General features: G+C 38.7%; 1 protein-coding gene across 1 annotated transcript in view; it reads left to right on the top strand.

Moving 5' to 3' along the window:
- FBXO11 (F-box protein 11) overlaps positions 1–21991 on the top strand; it is a 99453-nt gene that overhangs the window by 65924 nt on the left and 11538 nt on the right. The window contains exons 4-16 of the mRNA XM_044428786.1: positions 2431–2575; positions 3492–3621; positions 5816–5899; positions 5986–6118; positions 12510–12616; positions 12703–12814; positions 13399–13505; positions 13614–13751; positions 17470–17687; positions 18892–18977; positions 19062–19156; positions 21356–21478; positions 21556–21641. Coding sequence (XP_044284721.1) covers positions 2431–2575; positions 3492–3621; positions 5816–5899; positions 5986–6118; positions 12510–12616; positions 12703–12814; positions 13399–13505; positions 13614–13751; positions 17470–17687; positions 18892–18977; positions 19062–19156; positions 21356–21478; positions 21556–21641 — 1564 coding nt within the window. The remainder of the gene's footprint in view (positions 1–2430; positions 2576–3491; positions 3622–5815; positions 5900–5985; positions 6119–12509; positions 12617–12702; positions 12815–13398; positions 13506–13613; positions 13752–17469; positions 17688–18891; positions 18978–19061; positions 19157–21355; positions 21479–21555; positions 21642–21991) is intronic.

The following is a 21991-nucleotide window of genomic DNA, read 5'->3' as shown; positions in this document are numbered from 1 at the left end:
CTAGTAATAAAGTGGCCTTATACTGAGCCGTTGCTTAATGTAACCATATAGGCTTACTATACAAAAGGTACCCTGTTTTATCCCTCACTGTAAAAGAAAAGGTTGGGAAATCGTTTCCATCTGAGACAGTGAATTAACCAGTCAGAGTGACTGCCAGGTAATTGTCTCACACTTGTTCAGAAGTTATTCATTTTCCCTAGCCTGCATCTTGATTAGCTAAGCCTCTCTCATGCTTATTTGGTTAATTGTATTTGTGTGCTAGTTACATAGTAGACCCTAGTAGACTTTTATCAGTTTTTTTCTTCCACCTGGTTAGAAAACACTTCCATCCTATCATGGCAACAACAACGTTGCTTTATCACTTTATCTTGCAAGCAATAACCAGAAGTATGGGGTGGGGAGAGTTCCCTGAGCTGTGTGGCCCTATTCTTTCATCCTATTCCTGTGACAAATCCATGAACAAAACACAGACCTTTGGCTATAGAAAAGTATTGTGATGGAGAATTCTGCCCTTCTCTCTTTTTATGTGCCCCCATCATGATGGCTTTTATCGTAAATAACATGGGGAAGGAGATTGCCATCTCCTGATGTTTATAAAAATGTAGACAGCTGTGATAGATGCAGTGGTTATTAGAACAAAATTAGTTACAGTATAGATTCTGACAGCACCTTTAAGTAATGGAGCTGCCACCTTTTGCAACTTATAAGAGCCCTTATACTTGAAACTGGAATAAGAGACAGGACTAACAAGTACAGCTTTTGCTATCTTTACACTTTGATGCTAGATAGGGCTGCGCTTATTATATTCCTATCTGTCAGTTAGCTTTGAAATGACACAAAGAGGAAAATGGCACCAGCTACGTAGACAAATGTGGGCTCTCATTGGTCTTTGCTGCTGTCGGCCTTTCTTATGATACACATGCCATGGGGGGGGGGGGGGGGGGGAATGGTGTCTTGGTTGTTTGTGGACAGACAGGAGCTTAGTGGAAGCATAATACATATAACAAGCACTATCTATCTGCAGTAGACATAACCTCCCCCTAGGTTCTTGCTGAAAATGAAGTGAGGCAGGGTATTTCTACCAAAAAACTTCCTTGTTCTAAAGGCCCCCAAAGGGCTTCCAGCTCTTGAATTTGCTACATACTGGCCAACTACCTCTGGTGTCTACATTTGTGGATTTGCTTGTTGTTAGAAATGAAAGTGAGAGATAAATTCAGCCATCTAGTGCAGTACTTTAATTGGAACTTGTCCAGTTACTTGCCTATGCTGCCTAGGGCTTATAGGCCAAAACATCTGGAGGGCTACAAGTTCCTGATCGCACGAAGTGCTGCCACTTGCCCCAGATCTGTGTTGTTGCAAGCAAAAATACTTTGATTAAGTCAGTGCTAGGCATTAGTGAAGTTTAATACTTGGTCAGCAGCAGCAGCACAAATGGCTGTGCGCCCCCCCCCCCATTGCATTGACCATTATGTGATTGGATCTTGCTTTTTGCCTGGTAGGGCTCCTCGTAATGCAGTCACTGTTAGAACCTGTTGTAGTCCACATTGCAGGAATAGGCCTGAGCTTCCTACTTAGTGTGAGTTTGTGTAAGGATGCTTGAAGAAGAGGGCATCAAAGAATCATATGAACCAGTGTTTTTCATTGCCCTTCTTATATTCTTTCCCTCCTTGACAGCATGTTGTTTATGTCAAATAAGTATTTGGTGCATAGTATTCTTTGGCTGCAGCTTCTCCTGACAAAAAATCCTATTTGTCTACATAGTTCTTTAGCTGTAAGAGCAGCCTTATAATGTGTGCCTTAATATGCAATATATGTTCTGTTGCTGAGACTTAGAAACTGATGCAGGAATGTGATTTGCTATGGAGTTGATTAGCATCTTATCCTCCAGTGTGCTTCGGGGTTGGGGAAGAGGTTAGTTGTCTCAGACTCTCCATTGGACTCAAGTGTGAGTATTTTTACTTATACCATCCCTTTTGCTGGTGTAATGTTGGGCATAAGAAGTGGAGCTAGCCATTAAACTTGGGATTCCAACTATGCTATTAACCTGCCAATTCAATCTACTTGTGTTGCTTGCATGAGCAGTCTGCCGGTAGCACAGGTGTACCCTACTACAGTGTTCTGCTGGTGCAACAGTTTTGCTATGACAGCATAAATTTCTTCTGGTACATCCTTTAAGTTGCAGTGCCCAGAATTGTGCATCTATGCTTGAAGTTGATTGATTTACCAAAAAAACTAGTTAAAGCTTTCAATCCTAATTTTATTCAGAAAATGAAAGGGAAAGTGTGCATACAATTGATGTTTTCAAGAACTTTAACTCTGTTTCAACAAGTTCAGTTGACTTAAGAGAAAGGTAGAGAAAATTTTCCATCATTTTCATGGAAATTCTTCAAATAAGCATAAATTGTATTTATTCTTTTTATATTTTAATAGCTGCACCTGCAGAACAGTATCTCCAAGAGAAACTGCCTGATGAAGTGGTTCTGAAAATCTTCTCATACTTGCTGGAGCAAGATCTTTGTAGAGCAGCTTGTGTATGTAAACGCTTCAGTGAACTGGCTAATGACCCAATTTTGTGGTAAGTGAAAAGATATTCATGGTTATCATGTAATATGTGCCAAGCACAATAGAAAAAACAATCCTGGTTAGGTGTTCTAATTATCTTGAATGAAAATAGGTGCTTGGGTTGCATAAAGAATTGTCCTGCACACACCTGCAATAACACAACTGCTTTTCTCTACCACATGCTGTCTGTCTATTTTTGGTGGAGTCTTTTCATGGAGTCTGCCATCTTTCATAAAAGCAAAAATAGACTTGAAAATATACAGATGCCAACTGGCAGATGTTTGCTGTCCACAAAGTAAATTTTCTGTGTTTTGCAAAGCTGACTTTTTTCACTAATTTAGAAATGTCCTTGCAAACTGTACAACCAACAGAAAACTTATCTGCTTCCTCCTTCTTCCCAGATGGTTTACAGTGTTGTGTGAACCCAGCCATTATTGTACTTTCTATGAGGAAGTGTTTATACAAGAACTTCCATATTGGACAGTATGGAAATGTAATACATGACTATTTTTGTGAAGAAAATCCTAAGGAGAAGTAGTTAATGGTGATAAGTTCAATCCTGTCCATTAAAATGCTTCTAAACCTATCCAGAAAGCATAGGCTAAGAGCATGAACAGTTAAGTACATGCTCAACTCTTCATTTACATCCAAACCCTTGCCCAAATAACATACACATCTGGAAACACTGTTAGTCTTCAAGATAGTGGTTTTAGCTTAGGTGACAATTTTCAGAACTTCTGTTTAATCTGTGCAGTCATATATACTAGTCAGCTATGATGTATAGGTAATGGGCACATAGATACTCCTTGAGCATTACTCAAAGTACTGCTTTTAAGTTCTCAACTTGTTTTCATGTAATGTTTTTATCCAGCTGATGTATACCATAGTTCTAGTAAAAGTTGTTCAAAATTTCATGTGTCTGTGTTCAGGAAACGACTGTATATGGAAGTATTTGAGTATACGCGTCCTATGATGCACCCTGAACCTGGTAAATTTTATCAGATTAATCCAGAAGAGTATGAACACCCAAATCCTTGGAAAGAAAGCTTTCAGCAACTGGTACGCCTGTCCTTTTTAAGCTTCTTTACATTATTTTGTATTTAGAATATTGTAAATGCTGGAGAAGGGAGATTCCCCCCCCCCTTCCACATCTGCTGGACATGTGCATGTCTTCCTTTACCATTTTTTCTCACTTCCATCAATTTAAACTGTCTTCACTGAGATCCCAGTTCATTCTTGCTCATGTAATAGTTAAACTTTTCAGTACTCTGTTTCAACCTAAATATTCTAAAACATAACATTGAAGTTTCCCTTCCTCCTTGTGCATTTGAAATCTAATTCTTTCGATCCTGAATGATGCGTGCAATGCAGATTCTCCACTTGGACTAAATAGTGACACACAATAACATCTCAGTCACATGAAGGCAAAGATTGTTACAGTGAATATCAGAGTAAGAAGCCTAATGGCAAAAAATAAAAAGATGGGAATAGAGAGACATTGATTTATTTAAAAACGTTTGTATGCTGTCCCTTATGCATGGCATCTTGGGACAGTTTACAGTCATTAAAACAACACAATAAAGCAACAATTAATAACAATTAACAAAAAATACAATTAAATAAATTAAAGTGACTGTTAAACATTAAAATTTTAAATTAGTTTTTAAAATAACAAAAAACCTGGTGCCGAAAAGAATATAAACTCGGTGCCAGGCACACCTCTCCGGGAAGTGCATTCCATAATCTGGAGAACCAGGAATGATTAGAGGGCATGACTACCTGTTTTTATTTAAAGGAAGTTTCTAACCTTTATTGGCATAAAAATATAGGTTTTACTGTATAAGTAATCCTAGTGAAAACTTCAAAGCTGATACTGAATAACAACTGTTTAATGAATTGATTATGGGGAAGCAAGCTTTATCTGCTTGTCTTCCCAATCCTGGAGAAGCTGTCTTGTATCACAAGCAGAAAAACTGCAAAGAAAGCAGCTAAATAGTAATTGCATGCCTAGCTGTAACAGTTCATATGGCATGAAGGATTCAGCTTTCTTTAGAATATTTCTTTAGCTCTGTCTGTTGATTTTGTTAAGTGCCATCAAGTTGTCTGCAGTATATGTCAGTCCTATGAACAAATGCCCTCCAAAATGCCCTACCCTTGGCAATTCTGCTCAGGTTTTGTAAACTCAAGGCTGTGACTTCCATTAGGGAATCAAACCATCTCAATATTTAGTTTCCCCCTTTTTCTTCTCCCTTTGACTTTGTCTAGCACAATTGTGTTTTCCAGTGGGACTTGCCTTCTCTTGATGTGCCCAAAGTGCAACAGCCTTAGTTTTGTTATTTTTTGCTTCCATGGAAAGTTCTGGCTAGATTTGATCTAGGGCCCACTTGTTTATCTTTGACTGGGATACACAGATTTCATATGTGGAAAGTAAATGGAGGGGAAATATATGTAGAATTAATGGCCACAAAATACATGGTGGAACAATACAATGCAAATTTCTACTCCATTTACTTCCCAGCCCTGAAATTTGCAGAGGTTTCCCTCCTTTGTATTTCCCAGCCTTAATATTTGCATATAGTTCCCAGGGAAAAAAAAGTTCATTTTTTTCCCCAGCCAACCATGACTTGTTTGCTCAGCCTGTCATGTAAACCTACTCCCTGTGGGTGGGATAAGAGTAGAAAGTCAGCCTATAATTAGGATCAAGATAAAAATATATATTCTCAGTAAGAAGTCACTCAAATTATTAAGTAGACAAGTTGAGCAAGGTATAACAGAGGTTGAGTATCTGAATGGGATAAAGAGGGTATGCTAAAATTGCCAGATTTGTAAGCTGCACAATTTGGTGCACTCATCACTCAGTGCTGGACATGCTTCACACTGCTTTTTGACAAATTTCAAGGAAGTTTACTGCCTCCTTGTGAATGAGATATATTACAAAGTCTTTCAAGGCAATTATTTCTGAGGAAGTTCCTTGGCCAGTGTTGCAGATTAGAGCGGGAGACAGTCTTAAACAAGGAGCATCCAGTTCTTCCTGCCTCAGAAAAGTAGTCTTTTCAGTTGTACTTCCAACAGAGCTTAGAATCTGTATCTGCTTACTGAGCATGGCTAATATCAGAGTGCTGTGAAACATTTTCAGGAACTTTTGAAATGTAAAAACATTTTGTTCATCCTCCCTCCCTCCTCCCCTAGTATAACTCCCATAGGTCATGCTTCACCATAGACTTACCTCAAAATGTTCTTTCTCCATTTTTAGTATAAAGGTGCCCATGTAAAGCCAGGATTTGCTGAACATTTCTACAGTAATCCAGCAAGATATAAAGGAAGAGAAAATATGTTGGTATGTTTCTGAATCACTTTAATTGAATATTGGCATGCCTTTGCCATTGGCTATTTATCTTTAAACTTCTCTTTGTTTTCTTTCAGTATTATGACACCATTGAAGATGCGTTAGGAGGTGTTCAAGAAGCTCACTTTGATGGTCTTATCTTTGTTCATTCTGGCATATATACAGATGAATGGATATACATTGAATCCCCAATCACCATGATTGGTGCAGGTATTTAGACCGACGGACAGACACTTTCTTGTTTCTTTAACCATTCTGGTTAGCATAGCGTACTGCTTTGTGTTAACCACCAGGAAAGGAGACAGGGTGGAAGCCAACATCATAAAGCAGAAATCACACAGTAGGACTTTCTCCTTTTCCTCCCAACCCTGTATGTCATAAAAATATGCTCTGGCAGGTCCTCCAACCTCCTGGGGGCTGGAGGAAGGGCTGTCGCCCTCTCCTGTTTCATTGACAGAAGCTGCTCTGTCACTGGAATGACTAAATTGGATTCCACTTATAAAACTGATATGATGCTGTGTTCCAAGGGGCACTCTTCATGAATTGAGGTTTGGGTGTTTTTTGTTTGTTTGTTTTTTTTGCAGATGCTGAAAGCTTGGAACACTATCATCACACTGTTGATTAGTCCAGCAGTATAGCATCTTAACAATTGCATGTTTCAAAATTTGTGTTAAGACTATAATTATGTCTATTAGAAAGTACAACTTTCTTTCAGAAAGTGTTATGGAATGACTTCGTTCCAGTGGTTTAAAGAAGGTCATTAAAGCAGACCAAGAATAGGTATCTATGTCCTTTATTCCCTTCTCTAAAGAAAGGATAATGATCAGCATTAAGCAGTTCTAAAAGCCAGGACTGCCTGATCTAAAGGATTTGCAAGGGATGTAATAAACTGTCCCTCTCTTTATGTATCTTCTTGTGGAATTTCATTATATCACATTCTAGTTCATTGGTGGACAACTTGTTTAGCCCGAGAATAACAGCAGAAACTTATGCTCAACTTGAAGTCTGTGGTTGACTTATTATTGCTTATTCAAAGGTCATATAATACATGTATAACGTCTGCCTATACAGGATGAATTTCACTTTACAGCTAATGTATTTGCTCTTCTATGGTCATGATTAGGCTACATGTGAATACGTATCTACTATGACAACAAGTTATATAATTACTTAAGCTTGTATCTTGTAGATTGTTGTTGATGTTGTGGCAATTTGAATAGAATAAATATATTTCTTCTGTTAAATTGACCAATAAGGGTAGGAGTAGAGAAGTCCTCAGTGTTTGTTAGGGTGAGATTTATAAATATATAAGAAGAGCTATGCTGGACCAATCTAATCTAGCATTGTTTTAACACAATTGACAACCTGTTGCTCACAAGAAATAACCAGGCAGAACATGTCTGATGGTCCCACTCACATGCCCCAGCAAATTGGTGTAAGAAGTACATAAATATATTGCCTCTTTTCACAGCGGTAGTGCATATCCATCAGGACCAATAGGTACTGATAGCATCCTCCATGAATTTGACCCATCCCTTTCAAATCCATCCATGCTGGTGGTCTTGCACCAACAGTGCTGCCCTGAATTATATTATTTAACTACATGGTGTTTGAAGGACACAAACACCAAGATTTAGGAACCTGAAATGTGTGACCCAAAATAAGTCTCTTATCTCAGTTCTTCTCTCCCAACCTATCAGTCTCTTCAGTTATCTTTTGAGTGGCAGAAGGGAGTGCAGTATTTAACTTCTGCCTCTCTGCCCCTGTGGGTCTACCTGGAGTTGCTGGTTAGCTTATCTTAGAATTCTCTTATTAGTTATCTTGTCTGACCCAAAATTGTTAGGAAGAGATAAATATAAGGCAGTGTTCTGAACTGAACCTTACCTTGGATATTTTCTGACTTGGACTTTCTTGATGGTGTATGAGACATTTTTTGGTCCTCTCTTTTTCTTGCTGACCATGCCAGAATTGTGAATGAGTTGTGTGAGGGCTGTTTTATCCTTGTATAACCTATACTTGCTGGATTTGCACAACATCATAATCCATGAATGGAGCTTGTGTATCTGCAGCTTGTTATGCATATCGTCCAAACTTGGTCGATAGTTTCCATTTAACATAGATTTTCCATAGAAGAGAGGTGTTATTCTAGAGTTTTTCAAAAAGTGCAGGATTGTTTGACTTTGTTCTGTGGTGACAATTGTACAAGCAATAAGATGACAGGTGCATTTGCCACATATTTTCCATACTTAGAACCAAGCTGTGTTCGCAACTGATTTACACTCTGTATTTAGAGAGTGCATTCTGTACTCATCTTGTGGGGATGAGTTGAAAGGTGTCTGCACTTGCAAGCAGTCATGTCATTGTTGAGGTACTAAACCCTACTATAATAGCACAGTCACTGGACATTTAGTTGTGCAGCAGCTGCTATAAAGTCCAGCTTGGACTTCCCCAACCTGGCACCCTCCAAATGTGTTGGACTGTACCTTTCAGATTCTGGAGAAGTCTGCGTAACACAGTCACTTGGCAGCTGAATCAGGTAGATTTGTGATCCATTCTCTTGACATTTTTTTTTTTACACTTCAAACCAGGTGCAAGAGTCAGATCATTCAATCAGGGAAGCAGCACTGCAGTAGATGAGAGTTAGTGTTTCTTTGTACCATTTCCCCAATCAAAAATATCCATTTAAAGTCCTTGTTTTCTTAGTTGGGTTGGGGAAGAAGTACAGTGTGAGTTGCCTAATATATTTTATACTTACTTTGAGGCTGTGATTTTGGGTGGGAAAACAGCATCTCATCCTCCCCAAGTATGTCCCCTATCCAGTGCCTATGTGCATCTCACACACAGATTCACTCACAAACACCTTTGCCTTTAAAAGGAAAAAATGGAAAATAAAATCACAAATTTTGTGCATACCTTGTAGTTTTGCTTATATCTAACAAATCTTTGAGTGGTAGTTTCCATGACAAGTACCTAGTTTACCTGGTGATCCAGTTCTCAAGTTCCTCCTTCTTACTGATCTTGAATATTTACATGTATGTGATAAATATGCACTCAGCCCTGATCCGGCAAGAGAAATTTTTTCTTTAGTTTTACTTTTAAAAGAATGGTTCCTTTACTTTACCTCTTTACTCCTTCACCAAGTATTTCAGACAAAACTACTCTTCATGGCCATTCTATATGCCTTCAGGAATGTTGGCAGTGCAGTCGTTAGGCATTGCATGGGTGGCTTGTGGCAGCTCGTTGTCATCATCATTTCACCAATAGTCAAAGCTTTCTGGGTGGTTCACAAGAATCAAAGGATCATATAGTTGGAAAGGCCATCTGGTCCAACCCCCTGCTCAATGCTGGACTCAAGTCTCCCATTCAAATTCTAACCAGGCCTGACCTTGCTTAGCTTCCACACTTAGGTGGGCTCAGGCACTTCTGGCTATATGGAAGCTTCTGTCATTCCTGTATGACCCCCTTGTGACGGGCTCTTTGAAAGTACTATCACTGGGAGAATTACTGTCTTCCTTTAGAAGGATTCTGTGGAGGTCTGAAGGGAGTGTCGTTTAAAGTATTGAGGGGGAAAATACCTAAAAAAATCTATTGCTCACACCTTAGTAATACTGTTTTTAGACATTATGCGTTGAGTCAAAGTTTAGACATTTGCTGATACGTGTTTTAAGAACTTATGCCTTCACCTTTCAGCCATGATACCAAGTATCTACCATCGCAATTGCTCATTTGCTTGAGGCCTTCAAATGAAAGTAGCCAGAAGGAACAAGAAAAAGTCCACATTGGCTTCTCTTCCACATTTAATATTTTCTCTCTTTCAGATGTATTATATATAATCCCCTTTATAGATAAAAGTATTTTTTTTCATTCTGGATCAAGCAGTCCACACTAGCATATTATTATTATTAGTATTAGTATTTGGTTCTCAGTATATCTTGAAATATTTGGGTGTGCATGAAAAAGAGTGTCAGAGGGGTTTTTTTTTCCCTTGGATCCTTCTTTCATCTGCCCAGTGATCTAAATTTTATACCTGTAGCATCTTAACGATCTAGAAATGGCTGGGTGGACTCTAGTAATCATATCCATCCATCTTTCTTGCCTGTTAAGATTTCACCTCTCAGATGAAAGGCTGCTAAATCTTTAGGCAAGCCTGTTGAAATTACTAGCTTTGCTTCTGTTCACAAGTTTTCAGAGTCATTTCACATTTTTTTGAATTCAGAAAGGCAAAGTGTCTTTATTTTCTGTACTTAAATTTTTGCTTGAAAAATATGTCTTATTTTAATACATTTAATCTATTTCAGGTACAGGCACAGCCAGAAAAATTTACTTTTGGTTTTCTTTGGCTTAGTTGGAACATTTGATGAATGCACAACCCCATATTGTACTTCTTAACTATATCCTTTATCCAAAGCTCAGGCTGCAGAATAGCCTAAATTACCTATAGCAGAGATTTTACTTAGAAAGGCATAGAAAAAAATGAAGCTGAAAGGTAGACCTTTCTATCATTACTGCACAACTTGTTTGTGATTCTTTTCTGAAGTTGTTATTATTTTGTTGCAATAAGGTTTGGCTATCAAGAACATAATGAAGGTTGTAGCTTGAAGACTAGCTAGGTCTGCTTATTGGGAACACATCTACTGGCACTCAAGGAGCTGCACCAGTTCCTCATTCATTTCTGAGCACAATTTTACCTAAAGCCAAACCTGAAACCTGTAACCCTGAAGGAGCGTCTTCTCTCATGTCAACCTGTCCATACAGTGGAATGATTTTTAAAGGTCCTCATCTGAAGTGGCCGGCTACTGGAAAGGGGCCTTTTTGATTTGTGACATCCTGTTCCAGGAAGTTCAGGTGGTACTGATACAGATGTTTGTGTGAGGAGTAGGTCAATACTTACTTTTCTAGCTGCTTTTACATGAATTATTTTATCCTGTTATTTGTATTTGTTTGTATATGGTGTATATTTGTGTATACTGGGAGAAACGACTATTGAAGGAGGATGTATAATTTAGTTAAATATAAATTAGGTGCTCAACTGACTTAAGCAGAACCTGAAAAATGTGTTTTCAAAGGCAAACTTACATTTCTTTCTTCTTGGAAGTTTAGAAGAATCATTACAGAATGGAAGTCATACCTCCACTGAATATTGTACAAACTGGACTTCTGTAAGAAAAGTAGTTTATCAGAAACTAAATAACTGGGAACTTGTGGCAGGAGTATTTCTTAACTGTTCCCTTTAGAAGTAGCGTGTGGAGACTGAAATAGTACTTCTAAAGGTGAAATACTACTACTCTGGATATTCTGTTTTGCTGCTTATTTGGTGGATGCTTATGACACTTTACTCAGCTTTGCTGCTCCAGCCAAATGAACAGAGTTAATGGCAAAGCACCAAGACTACTTATAAAAGTCCAGTTATGAGAAGATGCTGCTCCCATTTTAAAATATTCCTTCTAAAGCTGTAGAATGTATTTTCTCACTGAATCTGTTCTGTAGGCTTTCTGTTCCCCATAAGGTTAACAGCACTTACCTTGCAAATTTTACCCTGCTGAGATCAAAATGAGAAGTACTGATTGTGGCTTTGTGCTCCCCCTGCTGGTTTCTTGAAAATAGCAAAGACACTGGCACTTGGTCAAAGTAGTCAGCTTTGACTAAACGTAGACTAGATGTACCAGTACAATCAGTTTGAATACTAGTAAACATAAAGTCACATCTTGTTTCTTGAATAACTTCTTCAGGAAATCTAGTATTTGTTTACAGTACATGATTCAGAACAGAACAGAAACCCTCTCCACATTATATTGGAAGAAATAACCTCTTTATCTTGAGCGTGCAATCCAGTGACCCTCTGTGAGCTTGCATGTGAAATAATGTTGCATTTTATATATGTTGATTGGATAATGTTCAAATCTGTTGTGGTGGCGATGATACAGTACTGCAGGACAATCATGGCACCTTTTGTTCAGCATCTTCTACCTAAAGCATAAGATTATAGCAGAATTCTTAGCAAATACATTGAACATTTTTCTAGGAATCAGTAGGCTTAAGTGAATAAAGGAATATTTCCATCTACTATAATCTAGAAACTAGGGCAGAATCCAACAGGGTGCTCACACCTCCCAAAAGTTCTTTTGTACCTTGCGTGGCTTATGCAACTTAGTAATTTCAGAGGAGTCTCTGAAACAGTTGGAAACATTTCTTTCTTGTACATGAGAGTTTAGACAGAACTCTTGTAGGCAAGGTCTTCTAGCTTGTTCCATCTGGAAATGAGCATTTTTTGTTATTTCTGGTTACTGTAGAAGGACTAAATAGTTCTGGAAGTGGTGGGTAATGCCTGTGGTTGAGAGTTGGCAGGGGCTTAAGAAAAATGGACCTGAACCAGACATCTATAGATGTTGCATTTGGGCAAATTTAAGAGGGACAACTTCTGAAGGGCAGTTGTTATACATAACATTGAATGTCTCAATGAGTCACAGTGTGAGTATAAAGCTTTTGTTGGAACATCCTGACAGTAGGCACTTGGGTACTTTAAAAAAATGAGATTAAAAGTATAGTGTGTATTTTCAGATCATAATAATAAACTTTTAAATTAAATGCATTTTGTGTACAGCTCCCGGGAAAGTGGCAGATAAGGTCATCATAGAAAATACAAGAGATTCAACTTTTGTCTTCATGGAGGGATCTGAGGATGCTTATGTTGGTTACATGACAATCAGGGTAAGAAACAAGAGACAAACACTTAAGAATTGCTGAATTAAAAGAAAGGAATGGCTTGTAATGAGTTTTATTGTATATCCTTTCAGTTTAACCCTGATGACAAATCTGCACAACATCACAATGCCCACCATTGCTTAGAGATTACAGTCAACTGCAGCCCAATAATAGACCATTGTATTATTCGAAGTACTTGTACAGGTTAGTATTTTCCTTGCTAGAACTGTAGCAGATGGCCAATGGGATGAGATTATGTTCAGATGCCTAGTTTTGCTGAGATTTTATATTTGGTCTGCTAGGAGAATTACCATATAGTGGATATGGTATCACCTACTGCTGTAGTGATAGAAAGTGATGAAACTTGAAATCTTTCAAATGTGAACATTCCAGCCAATGTAGACCTTTGGCTTTCTTGAGCAGTACTTTGTGTCCCCATCTCTTAGTCTATTCCCAATAAATCTTTACTGAGAATTAAGGTTAAAACTGTTGCCCTGTACCTTGCTGTTCCTTGCAGTCTTTTCTTAAGATGCACTTAGGTAAAGCATTTTCTTTTGGCATTGTGCATGCAGTGTTTGGCTCAGTTTTCTACCTGAGCAAACTGTGAACAACCGAGGTAATGAATTAACGGTTTTTCTGGAATATTTTGAAAGGATCGGATTAGATTTTTGACATACACAAGCCAAATTACTTCAATTTTCTACTTTTAGTTGGTGATGTATGTTATGAAAGCAGATCTTATGAAACAAGATATTTCAAAAATTCTTATGTAAATATTTCCTTTTCAGTGGGTTCTGCTGTCTGTGTTAGTGGTCAAGGAGCTTGTCCCACTATCAAGCATTGCAACATCAGTGATTGTGAAAATGTTGGACTCTACATTACAGATCATGCACAGGTAACAGTCTTTTTCATTTTTTTGGTTTTCCTATCCTGTTTTCATTATATTTTTATCTTGCAACAATAGAATTATCATTTAAATTCATAATCTTTTCTGATCTTCTAGGGGATATATGAGGACAATGAGATCTCTAATAATGCATTAGCTGGAATATGGGTTAAAAATCATGGAAATCCTATTATCAGACGGAATCACATTCATCATGGGCGTGACGTTGGTGTTTTTACATTTGACCATGGCATGGTATTGTATATTTTTCCTCTTGTAGAGAGAGGTGTGTGTGTGTGTGTGTGCGCGTGCATGTACATATACATATGGGCACACATGGGTTGCATGTGCCTTTGAGGGAGAATAGGTGATTGTGAGTATTAAAGCTGATCCTGAAGCCTTCTGCCGCAAAACAATGGTTTATCCTGTGTTTATAGGGTTAAAATATAGAGAGTATACACTGAAGGCCAAGACCAAGTGCAAATGTGATGTTAGTGATGTTGTAGCAGTGACTGGGGATTTGCAGAAGGCTCTCTCCCTGCTGTGAATTCCTTCCTCCCCTGCCTGGTTAGGGCTGGCAGTGGTGCAGTGTTATGGCTTCACCACCATGCTTAGCTCATAAGCCAGGGTTTGAAACTGAGTGTTCAGCTGTTCTGTGCCTTTATCAGTGCAGAAAAACTGGGCCATGGTTCCTAAAGGCAAGAGTTCCACCCCTGAAGCTGTCCAATGGAGGCACTTGAAGCACCTGCCTGCCCAGCATCAAAACAACTCATGTACTTTGGCCCTGAAGATCACACCTGGGACTGAGAGCTTTGATTACTGAGCAGTGGGGGTGCTCAGCAGATTTTGTGGCCCATCATCCAGGCAAGCCCAAGCCTCCCCATTCTCTTCAGAAAGGGGACTTGCAAAACTGCAAGGCCAAGGGAAATGGGTAGGTTTTGGCTTTGCAATCAAGGACAGCAAAAATGTATGGAAACCTAGTTTTAAATCAGGAATGGGAAATGTGTGGTTGTCCTGATGTGCTAGGGACTGTAATTCTCATCATTCATCACCTGCCTATGCTAGGGCTGATGGGAGTTGCAGTTCCACATCTGTAGGGCAAAATGTTTCCCACCACTGTCTTAAATGAAAACTGCAGTTCTCTGGCTTCTGATTACTGGATGCAATTTCATGATTGAATCCAGAGTTGGCAGTGTGTGGTATCATTGCAACTATATGGAAAAACTAGTATCCTTCCTATATTCTAGTTGCATATCCAATAGATGGTAGACGGGCCTGATTCCACAGGAGCTGTGGCTACCGCCTGACGTTCATAGCAAGAACAGATGGTGAGCAGTTCCTACTCCTAGCCTAGCATCTCTGAACAAAACATGTTATTTGCCTTTTCATAGATGCCACAATACTCTTTGGAGTTTAAATAAATTATTAGAACCGTATGAACTGACTTGCCTTTGAATTGGATTGGAAGTAATGTTCTTTTATCATGTTTCTATCCTTAACTAGAAGCTGTGCTTTACAACTTTCAAAGGTTGCAAATGCTGTACTGGTCAAAAATGGACCACATTGTAGAGATGGAAACTGTTCATAATTTCTAAGCATAATATCTGTTCTATTGCCTGTTTTTGTGAATGGTTCACATTTCTGAAAAGTAGTTTTGCTGGCAGAAGAGATTTTAGCCTTGTGCTACTTCCAGAAGGTTCAATTAGTTGCAGTCTTGGAGGTTATCATGTGCAAATGACTGGCAAATGATTTTGAGTCATGGCTCCTTTCAGGGTATCCCGAAAAAATTGACATTATTTGAAATGTGAATATCTGAGTAACTACATGTCCTTGGCAAACAAAATTAAATAGGCTTCATGTTGAACAATAAAAGATTAATTTATCAAAATTCAAACAAGAGATTCAAAGGGATGTAGATTTTATAACCGATTTCACAAAGCTTCACAAATGTTCAATATGCACACCACCTGTGACACGACATGTCAAGTTGGTAGTCCACCTCCTGCCAAACAGGCTGTAGCATGTCTTATGTAACTTTGTGTAACTAACAGTTAGTTTTTACACATTTTGTTAAAATTTGAGATCATTTGAGTGAGAATTGGCTATGTTATTGGACTACGAAATGATGTCAGATACACCCTGTATATTGCCACCATAGAAACATTGGAATTCCTGCTTGCCAAGCTGAGTCTGAAACTGCCAATTTGGAGAAATGTTGTTGTTATTGGAAATACAGAATAAAGGGGGGACATCATAAATTTAGTGCATCTGTATTTTTCTTTTAAGTGCTGTAATCTGTGTTAAGATTACAAAGGACGTGACTGAATGTTGCTTAGAACTATTTCAGGAATGTTGGTTAGTGTTATTTATTTTCAGTTATTTCTTTTAAATGTTGTTTAGAGAACCTGATGGTGATGTTTTTAAAGTATACCATTCACAGCATTTTCCCCTTTTCCATGTGCTACAGGTATTACTACAAGTTTTCAAGACTTTTTCTTAACTTAAGTGTACTTAAGAATGCACTTTTGCTTTATATTTAAGCAGAAGGACATACCATGTAGATAGCTGATAACATAAACATTGGGATCCATAAACATTAGCCTGGTATCAATGTCAGCTAATGCTTTTCTCTCTCTGCTTTGTTACTGGATTTGCAGTTTGATATAAGAAACTTTTCCATATAAAGCCCAATACCTACCACCATTTCCTCATAGAACAATTATGAATACAAGGTCATTTTTCTTTGAAAGTCTCCTTTGCCATTCTTGGGTCTATGCAGTAGCAGCTCCCCTTTCTGCAGCATGTTTTAAAGGCTGGAAACACGATGTTCCTGCCTAGCACATACTTTGTCCTTTAAAGAATGGTCTCCTCCCCTTTACTTCCTATGCAAGGAGGAAGAAGATTCCTGATGCTTTATTTTCAGATTAATTACTGCAGCAGCTTTGTGCTGCAACAGTTATGGAACTCACTTGTTACAGGATGGCATTTTTCTAGCTCTTGCATAGGTTAGTGTTCATTGGAACTGTTCCATGGTTGTCGGGATTAAAAATGCATTGCCATTTTAGCCCTTGCATTTTAAACACTGGGCATTGTGGCCAGGTGTCCAATATGAAATGCACATGTTTGCTATAAATCATATACATATTGTATTCCATGAAAGCCACTGGAAACATTCATTCACTAGACAAAGCCTTACGCTGGAGTTGATGTTGCTCCTTGCAAAATTGATTGGATGTTGAAGTCCTCATCAGATACTTCTGGCTTCTTTAAAGCAAAATCTTTATAGTTCAAGAATAGGAAATTCAAGTGTTTCAGTTCTATTAAATATATTATGTTGTCACTCCAATACTCATGGCTGAGCTGGAAAAAAATCCCAAATTCTTGATCATCCAGGTGGTGCAATTCTGTTTAAAACTCATTCTGTTCCGGTTACTTTAATGTTGGTTTGAATGCATATTCTAAATTTAAAGCTTCATGGTTAACAGCACTATTGCTCCTCCAAAAATCTCCTAAAACAAGATCTCGACTGTCAAATTGAGGACTAGAACAAGATTTCAAATTCCTTCATGCCAGCATTAGTAATAATTTCTCACTTACCGCATGAGACAATTTATCACTTATATGAGGCATAATAGGGTAAAATTGTCTAGTGTTGACTCTCCTCTATTAAACTGTAATGTGACAATCCTGCCTTAGTGCTTGGTGCTGTGTACAGGGCTGAAAAAGAAGAAGAATTGGGCCTAAAATGTTTACCCGATGCTGTAATACAACATGAAATCATGGGGCCCATCTTCGTAAATTTACATGATGCATATTAACAGTGCTATAGGAAAAAATTACAATAGCAATTTTTACATGTTTTCCATATTGACCTATTATATTGTCACGCAGGTGAGGCAAGAAAATACTGCAAAATTACTTTCCTACTGCGTTTTTAACAAACCCCTCTTCTCTTCTTTCTTGTGTTCTTTAGGGTTATTTTGAGAGCTGCAACATACATAGAAATAGAATAGCAGGGTTTGAAGTAAAAGCTTATGCTAACCCTACTGTAGTTCGTTGTGAAATCCACCATGGTCAGACTGGAGGAATCTATGTTCATGAAAAAGGAAGAGGACAATTTATAGAAAATAAGATCTATGCAAACAATTTTGCAGGTGTATGGATTACTTCAAATAGTGACCCAACAATAAGGTACTTATCTTTGATTTTGGCTTAAAAGAAGTGTCCTCTCAAGGAAGTTATGGCAGCATAACATGTTGACCATCGCAAAATATCCCTTGTTGATTGATTTTCCTTGGGTGGTATAAAAAGGAAATAAATAAAGAGGGGGGAGCAGTATATAGGATTGTGTTCTCCTTGTGAAGAAGCCCCCAATCTTGGATGGTTCTGCATCTCCAGTGCTCTGCCTGGCTGTGTTGGCACAGTGGGAGGAACAGCGGAGGTGATTTTTTAACCTCTCCATCCTCATTTTAAGTGTTTTTACGCAAGGTAGGTCCTTGAGCCCATCTAGAGAAAGTGTGCTGGCAGAGGCTGTGCTGGGTCTGGAGAAGCCATAGCATTTCTCTCTCCCTGGCCCCTCCCTGCCCATGAGCCCCCCCCCCCATCATCTCCCTCTGAGGCTGTATTTGTGACCTTGAAAAGCAGCTAATGCAGTTTTCCCATGGTGGTGGGGGGTGGGGTGGGGGGGGTGGAGGGACAGACAGAAGAGAGAGCTTTGAAATCAGAGTTCCCAATTTTGAGATTGTAGCCTTGTGTACAGCCTCAGGAGGGGGCTCTAGACAATCTTGTGGTCTCTGGGATGCTCTTGGATGACTTTTGAAATGATTTGGAAATCATTTGGATCCTAAATTGGTGTGTTGTTCTCATGCAGTAATTGGTGTGTTGGTCCAAATGAGAGACCATCTAGGAGCTATATTATCATTATCCATTTTATATTCTACCTTTCTTCCTCTTGCAAGGCATCCAGGGTGGCATACAAGCTTCTCTCTGCTCCACTTTTTTTCCTCGCAGTAACAGCCCTGTGAGTAGGTTGGTCTGAGAGTCAGTGACTAGCCCAAAGTCACCCAGAGAGCTTAATGGCCGAGTGGTGATGAGAACTCATCCCCAGTCCAGCATTCCTAACCACTGAACCAATATAAAAGCTATTCTAGGCACTTTGAATAACTGTGTATACATGAAAATATATAGTGTAAAGAGCTTTACATTCAATGTTTAGCATACTGTAAGCATGAAATAATTTGTATTTGCTGTTGGCTTCAGTGTATATCAAAACATCAAGGATTTCTGTTATTTTTTTTAAATCCGGCATTATTATTGCAGAGACTTGTAGAGACTGCAGCCTCTGTTTGATCATGTACTGCATGACCATTTATTTTCTCTGGCTTTTGTATCACAGGGGTAATGCAATTTTTAATGGGAATCAAGGTGGAGTCTACATCTTTGGTGACGGAAGAGGCCTTATTGAAGGAAATGATATCTATGGTAAGCTATGAAATATTTCCTCCGTTAGACTTGAATATCCTTGTGTGTGCGCCATATTTTCTCACTTGTTACTTCTTTCATCAGGAAATGCATTAGCAGGGATACAGATTCGGACCAATAGCTGTCCCATCGTTCGTCACAATAAGATTCATGATGGTCAACATGGTGGCATTTATGTGGTGAGTATCTCAGTAAGGTTTTCATGTGAACTTCGGAAGATTTTACTCTCTGTACCCATTTTCAAGCATTCAAACAGTGGATCATGAACATTGTGTCTCTGTGTCCATGCATGCCTGAACATCTTTAGGAAGGGCCCTTTAATCCTTTTGATAACAAACTTAGATGCTGAACACCACTGAGGTTGTAGCCAAAACAGCTGCTGAGAAACAAAGTAGCATTTGCAGGAATTGGGGTTCTCCATGCATGCTGAAATACAAAAACAAACACCAAATGAAAGAACCCTTAAAAAGTCTCCTGAGGACCAAGCATATTTATGATATCCACCTACCTGCCTTCACATATTTATATGCCACCTATAACTGACAGAATGGCCTATAACAGGGGTCGGCAACCTTTAACACTCAAAGAGCCATTTGGACCCATTTCCCGCAGAAAAGAGAACACTGGAGCCGCAAAACCCTTTTAACATCTAAAATGAAGATAACACCGCATATATTATTATTATTATTATTATTATTATTATTATTATTATTATTAGAATATTTCTATGCTGCCCCTTGCCGAAGCCTCGGGGCGGCTTACAACACAAATACAATACAAAAATAACAATATAAAATTAAAATTAATATTATAAAATAAATAAGAAATATAAACGATATAAAGAAGTTATAAAAGAAAAGTTAGAAAAGAAAGGAAAAGAAGTCACTCTGGCCAGATAAATAAGTAAATATTGTTAACAATTAAAATGACGTTTAAATAAAAAAAAGTCTTCACCTGGCGCCGAAAAACAAATAACGACGGCGCCAGGCGGACCTCTCTGGGGAGCATATTCCATAGATTGGGCGCCACTGCAGAGAAAGCCCTCCTCCGAGTACCTACCCTCCTAATTTCTTTCACGGAGGGTTCCCGGAGAAGGGCCTCTCCCGCAGATCTCAAGGGGCGGTCGGGCATATATGGATGTAAGCGCTCCTTCAGGTAACCAGGGTTATATAGTTTTTTACCTTTATGCTATGTATAAAAAAACTATAGTGTGTTGCACTTATGAAATCAATGAACTGCTGCAGAGGAAACAAATTTTTATTTCTGCATGCAACAAAAACATTTTGAACTCCGAAAAAAAAAGACGCTGGCTTGAAAGTTACTTTCAGATAAAATACTCAATGTCTACCTGAGTCCTCCTTGTATTTATGAAATAAAAAGCCGAACTTATATTATCCACTAGCAGCAAACCAAACATGCCACCTGCAGCAAACCAAAAATGCCATCTGCTTCTGTGTGCCCTCATCCTTTTATCATGTGGTGAAATACTGAACAAACATCCCTCTCCCAATGTAATAATGTTGCTGGAATTTTTATAAGAATCTTCTTAAAACAAAGAAGTTGATCTATATCTTCATTATGATTTAGTTGCAGCTCTTGTTCAGTCACTAAAAACTGTTATTTTTAATCTTACATTATAAACTAGTAGGATTCCTTTCATATATTGTGAATAGGAGAACAGCTTCCTGCAGAGTCAAAGTCAGTGCTAAAGGGCTGCATGTATTAAACAGCAAACCCTGTAAGTTCGTCAGCAGTAAGAGCAAATGAATCTACCCACGTACCATTAAACATTCGGTTTTCTTCAGAAACTTTTCTTCAGATTTATCCATGGTTGGAGGGGGGAAAGCTCAGTAAATTGGCCTCAGTGGCAGATATAGGTGTGTTTAGTGTCTGATTAGCAGATAAACAGTCAAGTGCTGTGAATTGTGACAGGTCCCAAGCGCAGCTTTTAACATTCAGATGAAGGCGATTACATTGGGACAAAGAGAATCTTTTCAGCAGTTTCATGTAACATGAGAGCCTGCAGGAAGCTTGTTTAGCAGAGGAATGTAGCGGTTTACTTAACTAGCTGATTTACTTAACTAGCTAGCACTGCATTCCTGAGTGGAGCTTCCAGCCGGCAAGTGAGGGAGCCGCAGCAGAGGGGTTCAAGAGCCACGTGCGGCTCCGGAGCCATGGGTTGCCAACCCCTGGCCTATATAGAACAGAATGATAGTTACAAGACAAATGGAGCTGGCCATGGTCCTGCTTGGCAAGAAGGGCTGGCTCAGACCCGGAAGAAGAATGCCTCAGCACCCTGAAAAGGATGGAAGATTCTTAGAATCATTGTAGTTCTCACTTGTTCTCACTTGTATTCACCTATTTCGTTTTGTTTTCAGCATGAAAAAGGCCAAGGTGTGATTGAAGAAAATGAAGTTTACAGCAATACCTTGGCTGGTGTCTGGGTAACAACAGGAAGCACTCCAGTGCTGAGAAGAAATAGAATACATAGTGGCAAACAGGTATGTCGCTACCTATTGTATAGGATGCAGGAACACTGATTTCGAATACTTTACCATATGTTTTTTTAATGCTGCAGGTTGGTGTTTATTTCTATGATAATGGACATGGAGTGTTGGAAGACAATGACATCTATAACCACATGTACTCAGGGGTTCAAATCAGGTGAAATATACCTTCTTTTGACTGACTAGCTTAAACAGTTTACTATATAAAAGACTGGACCAGATTGATGAATTGTCACACACACACACACACACACACACTTGTACAAATTGCTTTACATATTTGTCCTTTAGGCAGGCTGTTTTCTTTTCCTCTCTAATGGAAGAACTATTGTAGGTTAGTGACTTTTATCTTGGTTGTGAAAAGTTCATGGTACGAAAGGGCCTGCATTATTCATTGGATAGTGTGCACTTCACCTAATAGATTCTACTTTAATGTTGGCCAAAGCCTTGGTGGGTATCCTACACTTACCCTGTGACATCTGTGCATATTCACATCTAATTGGCTAT

The sequence above is a fragment of the Varanus komodoensis genome, unplaced genomic scaffold, assembly GCF_004798865.1.
Source record: "Varanus komodoensis strain SLA01 unplaced genomic scaffold, ASM479886v1 scaffold2, whole genome shotgun sequence".
NCBI lineage: Eukaryota > Metazoa > Chordata > Lepidosauria > Squamata > Varanidae > Varanus > Varanus komodoensis.
Note: the sequence above shows the minus strand (reverse complement) of the source record. Positions and strands in the feature narration are given on the sequence as shown.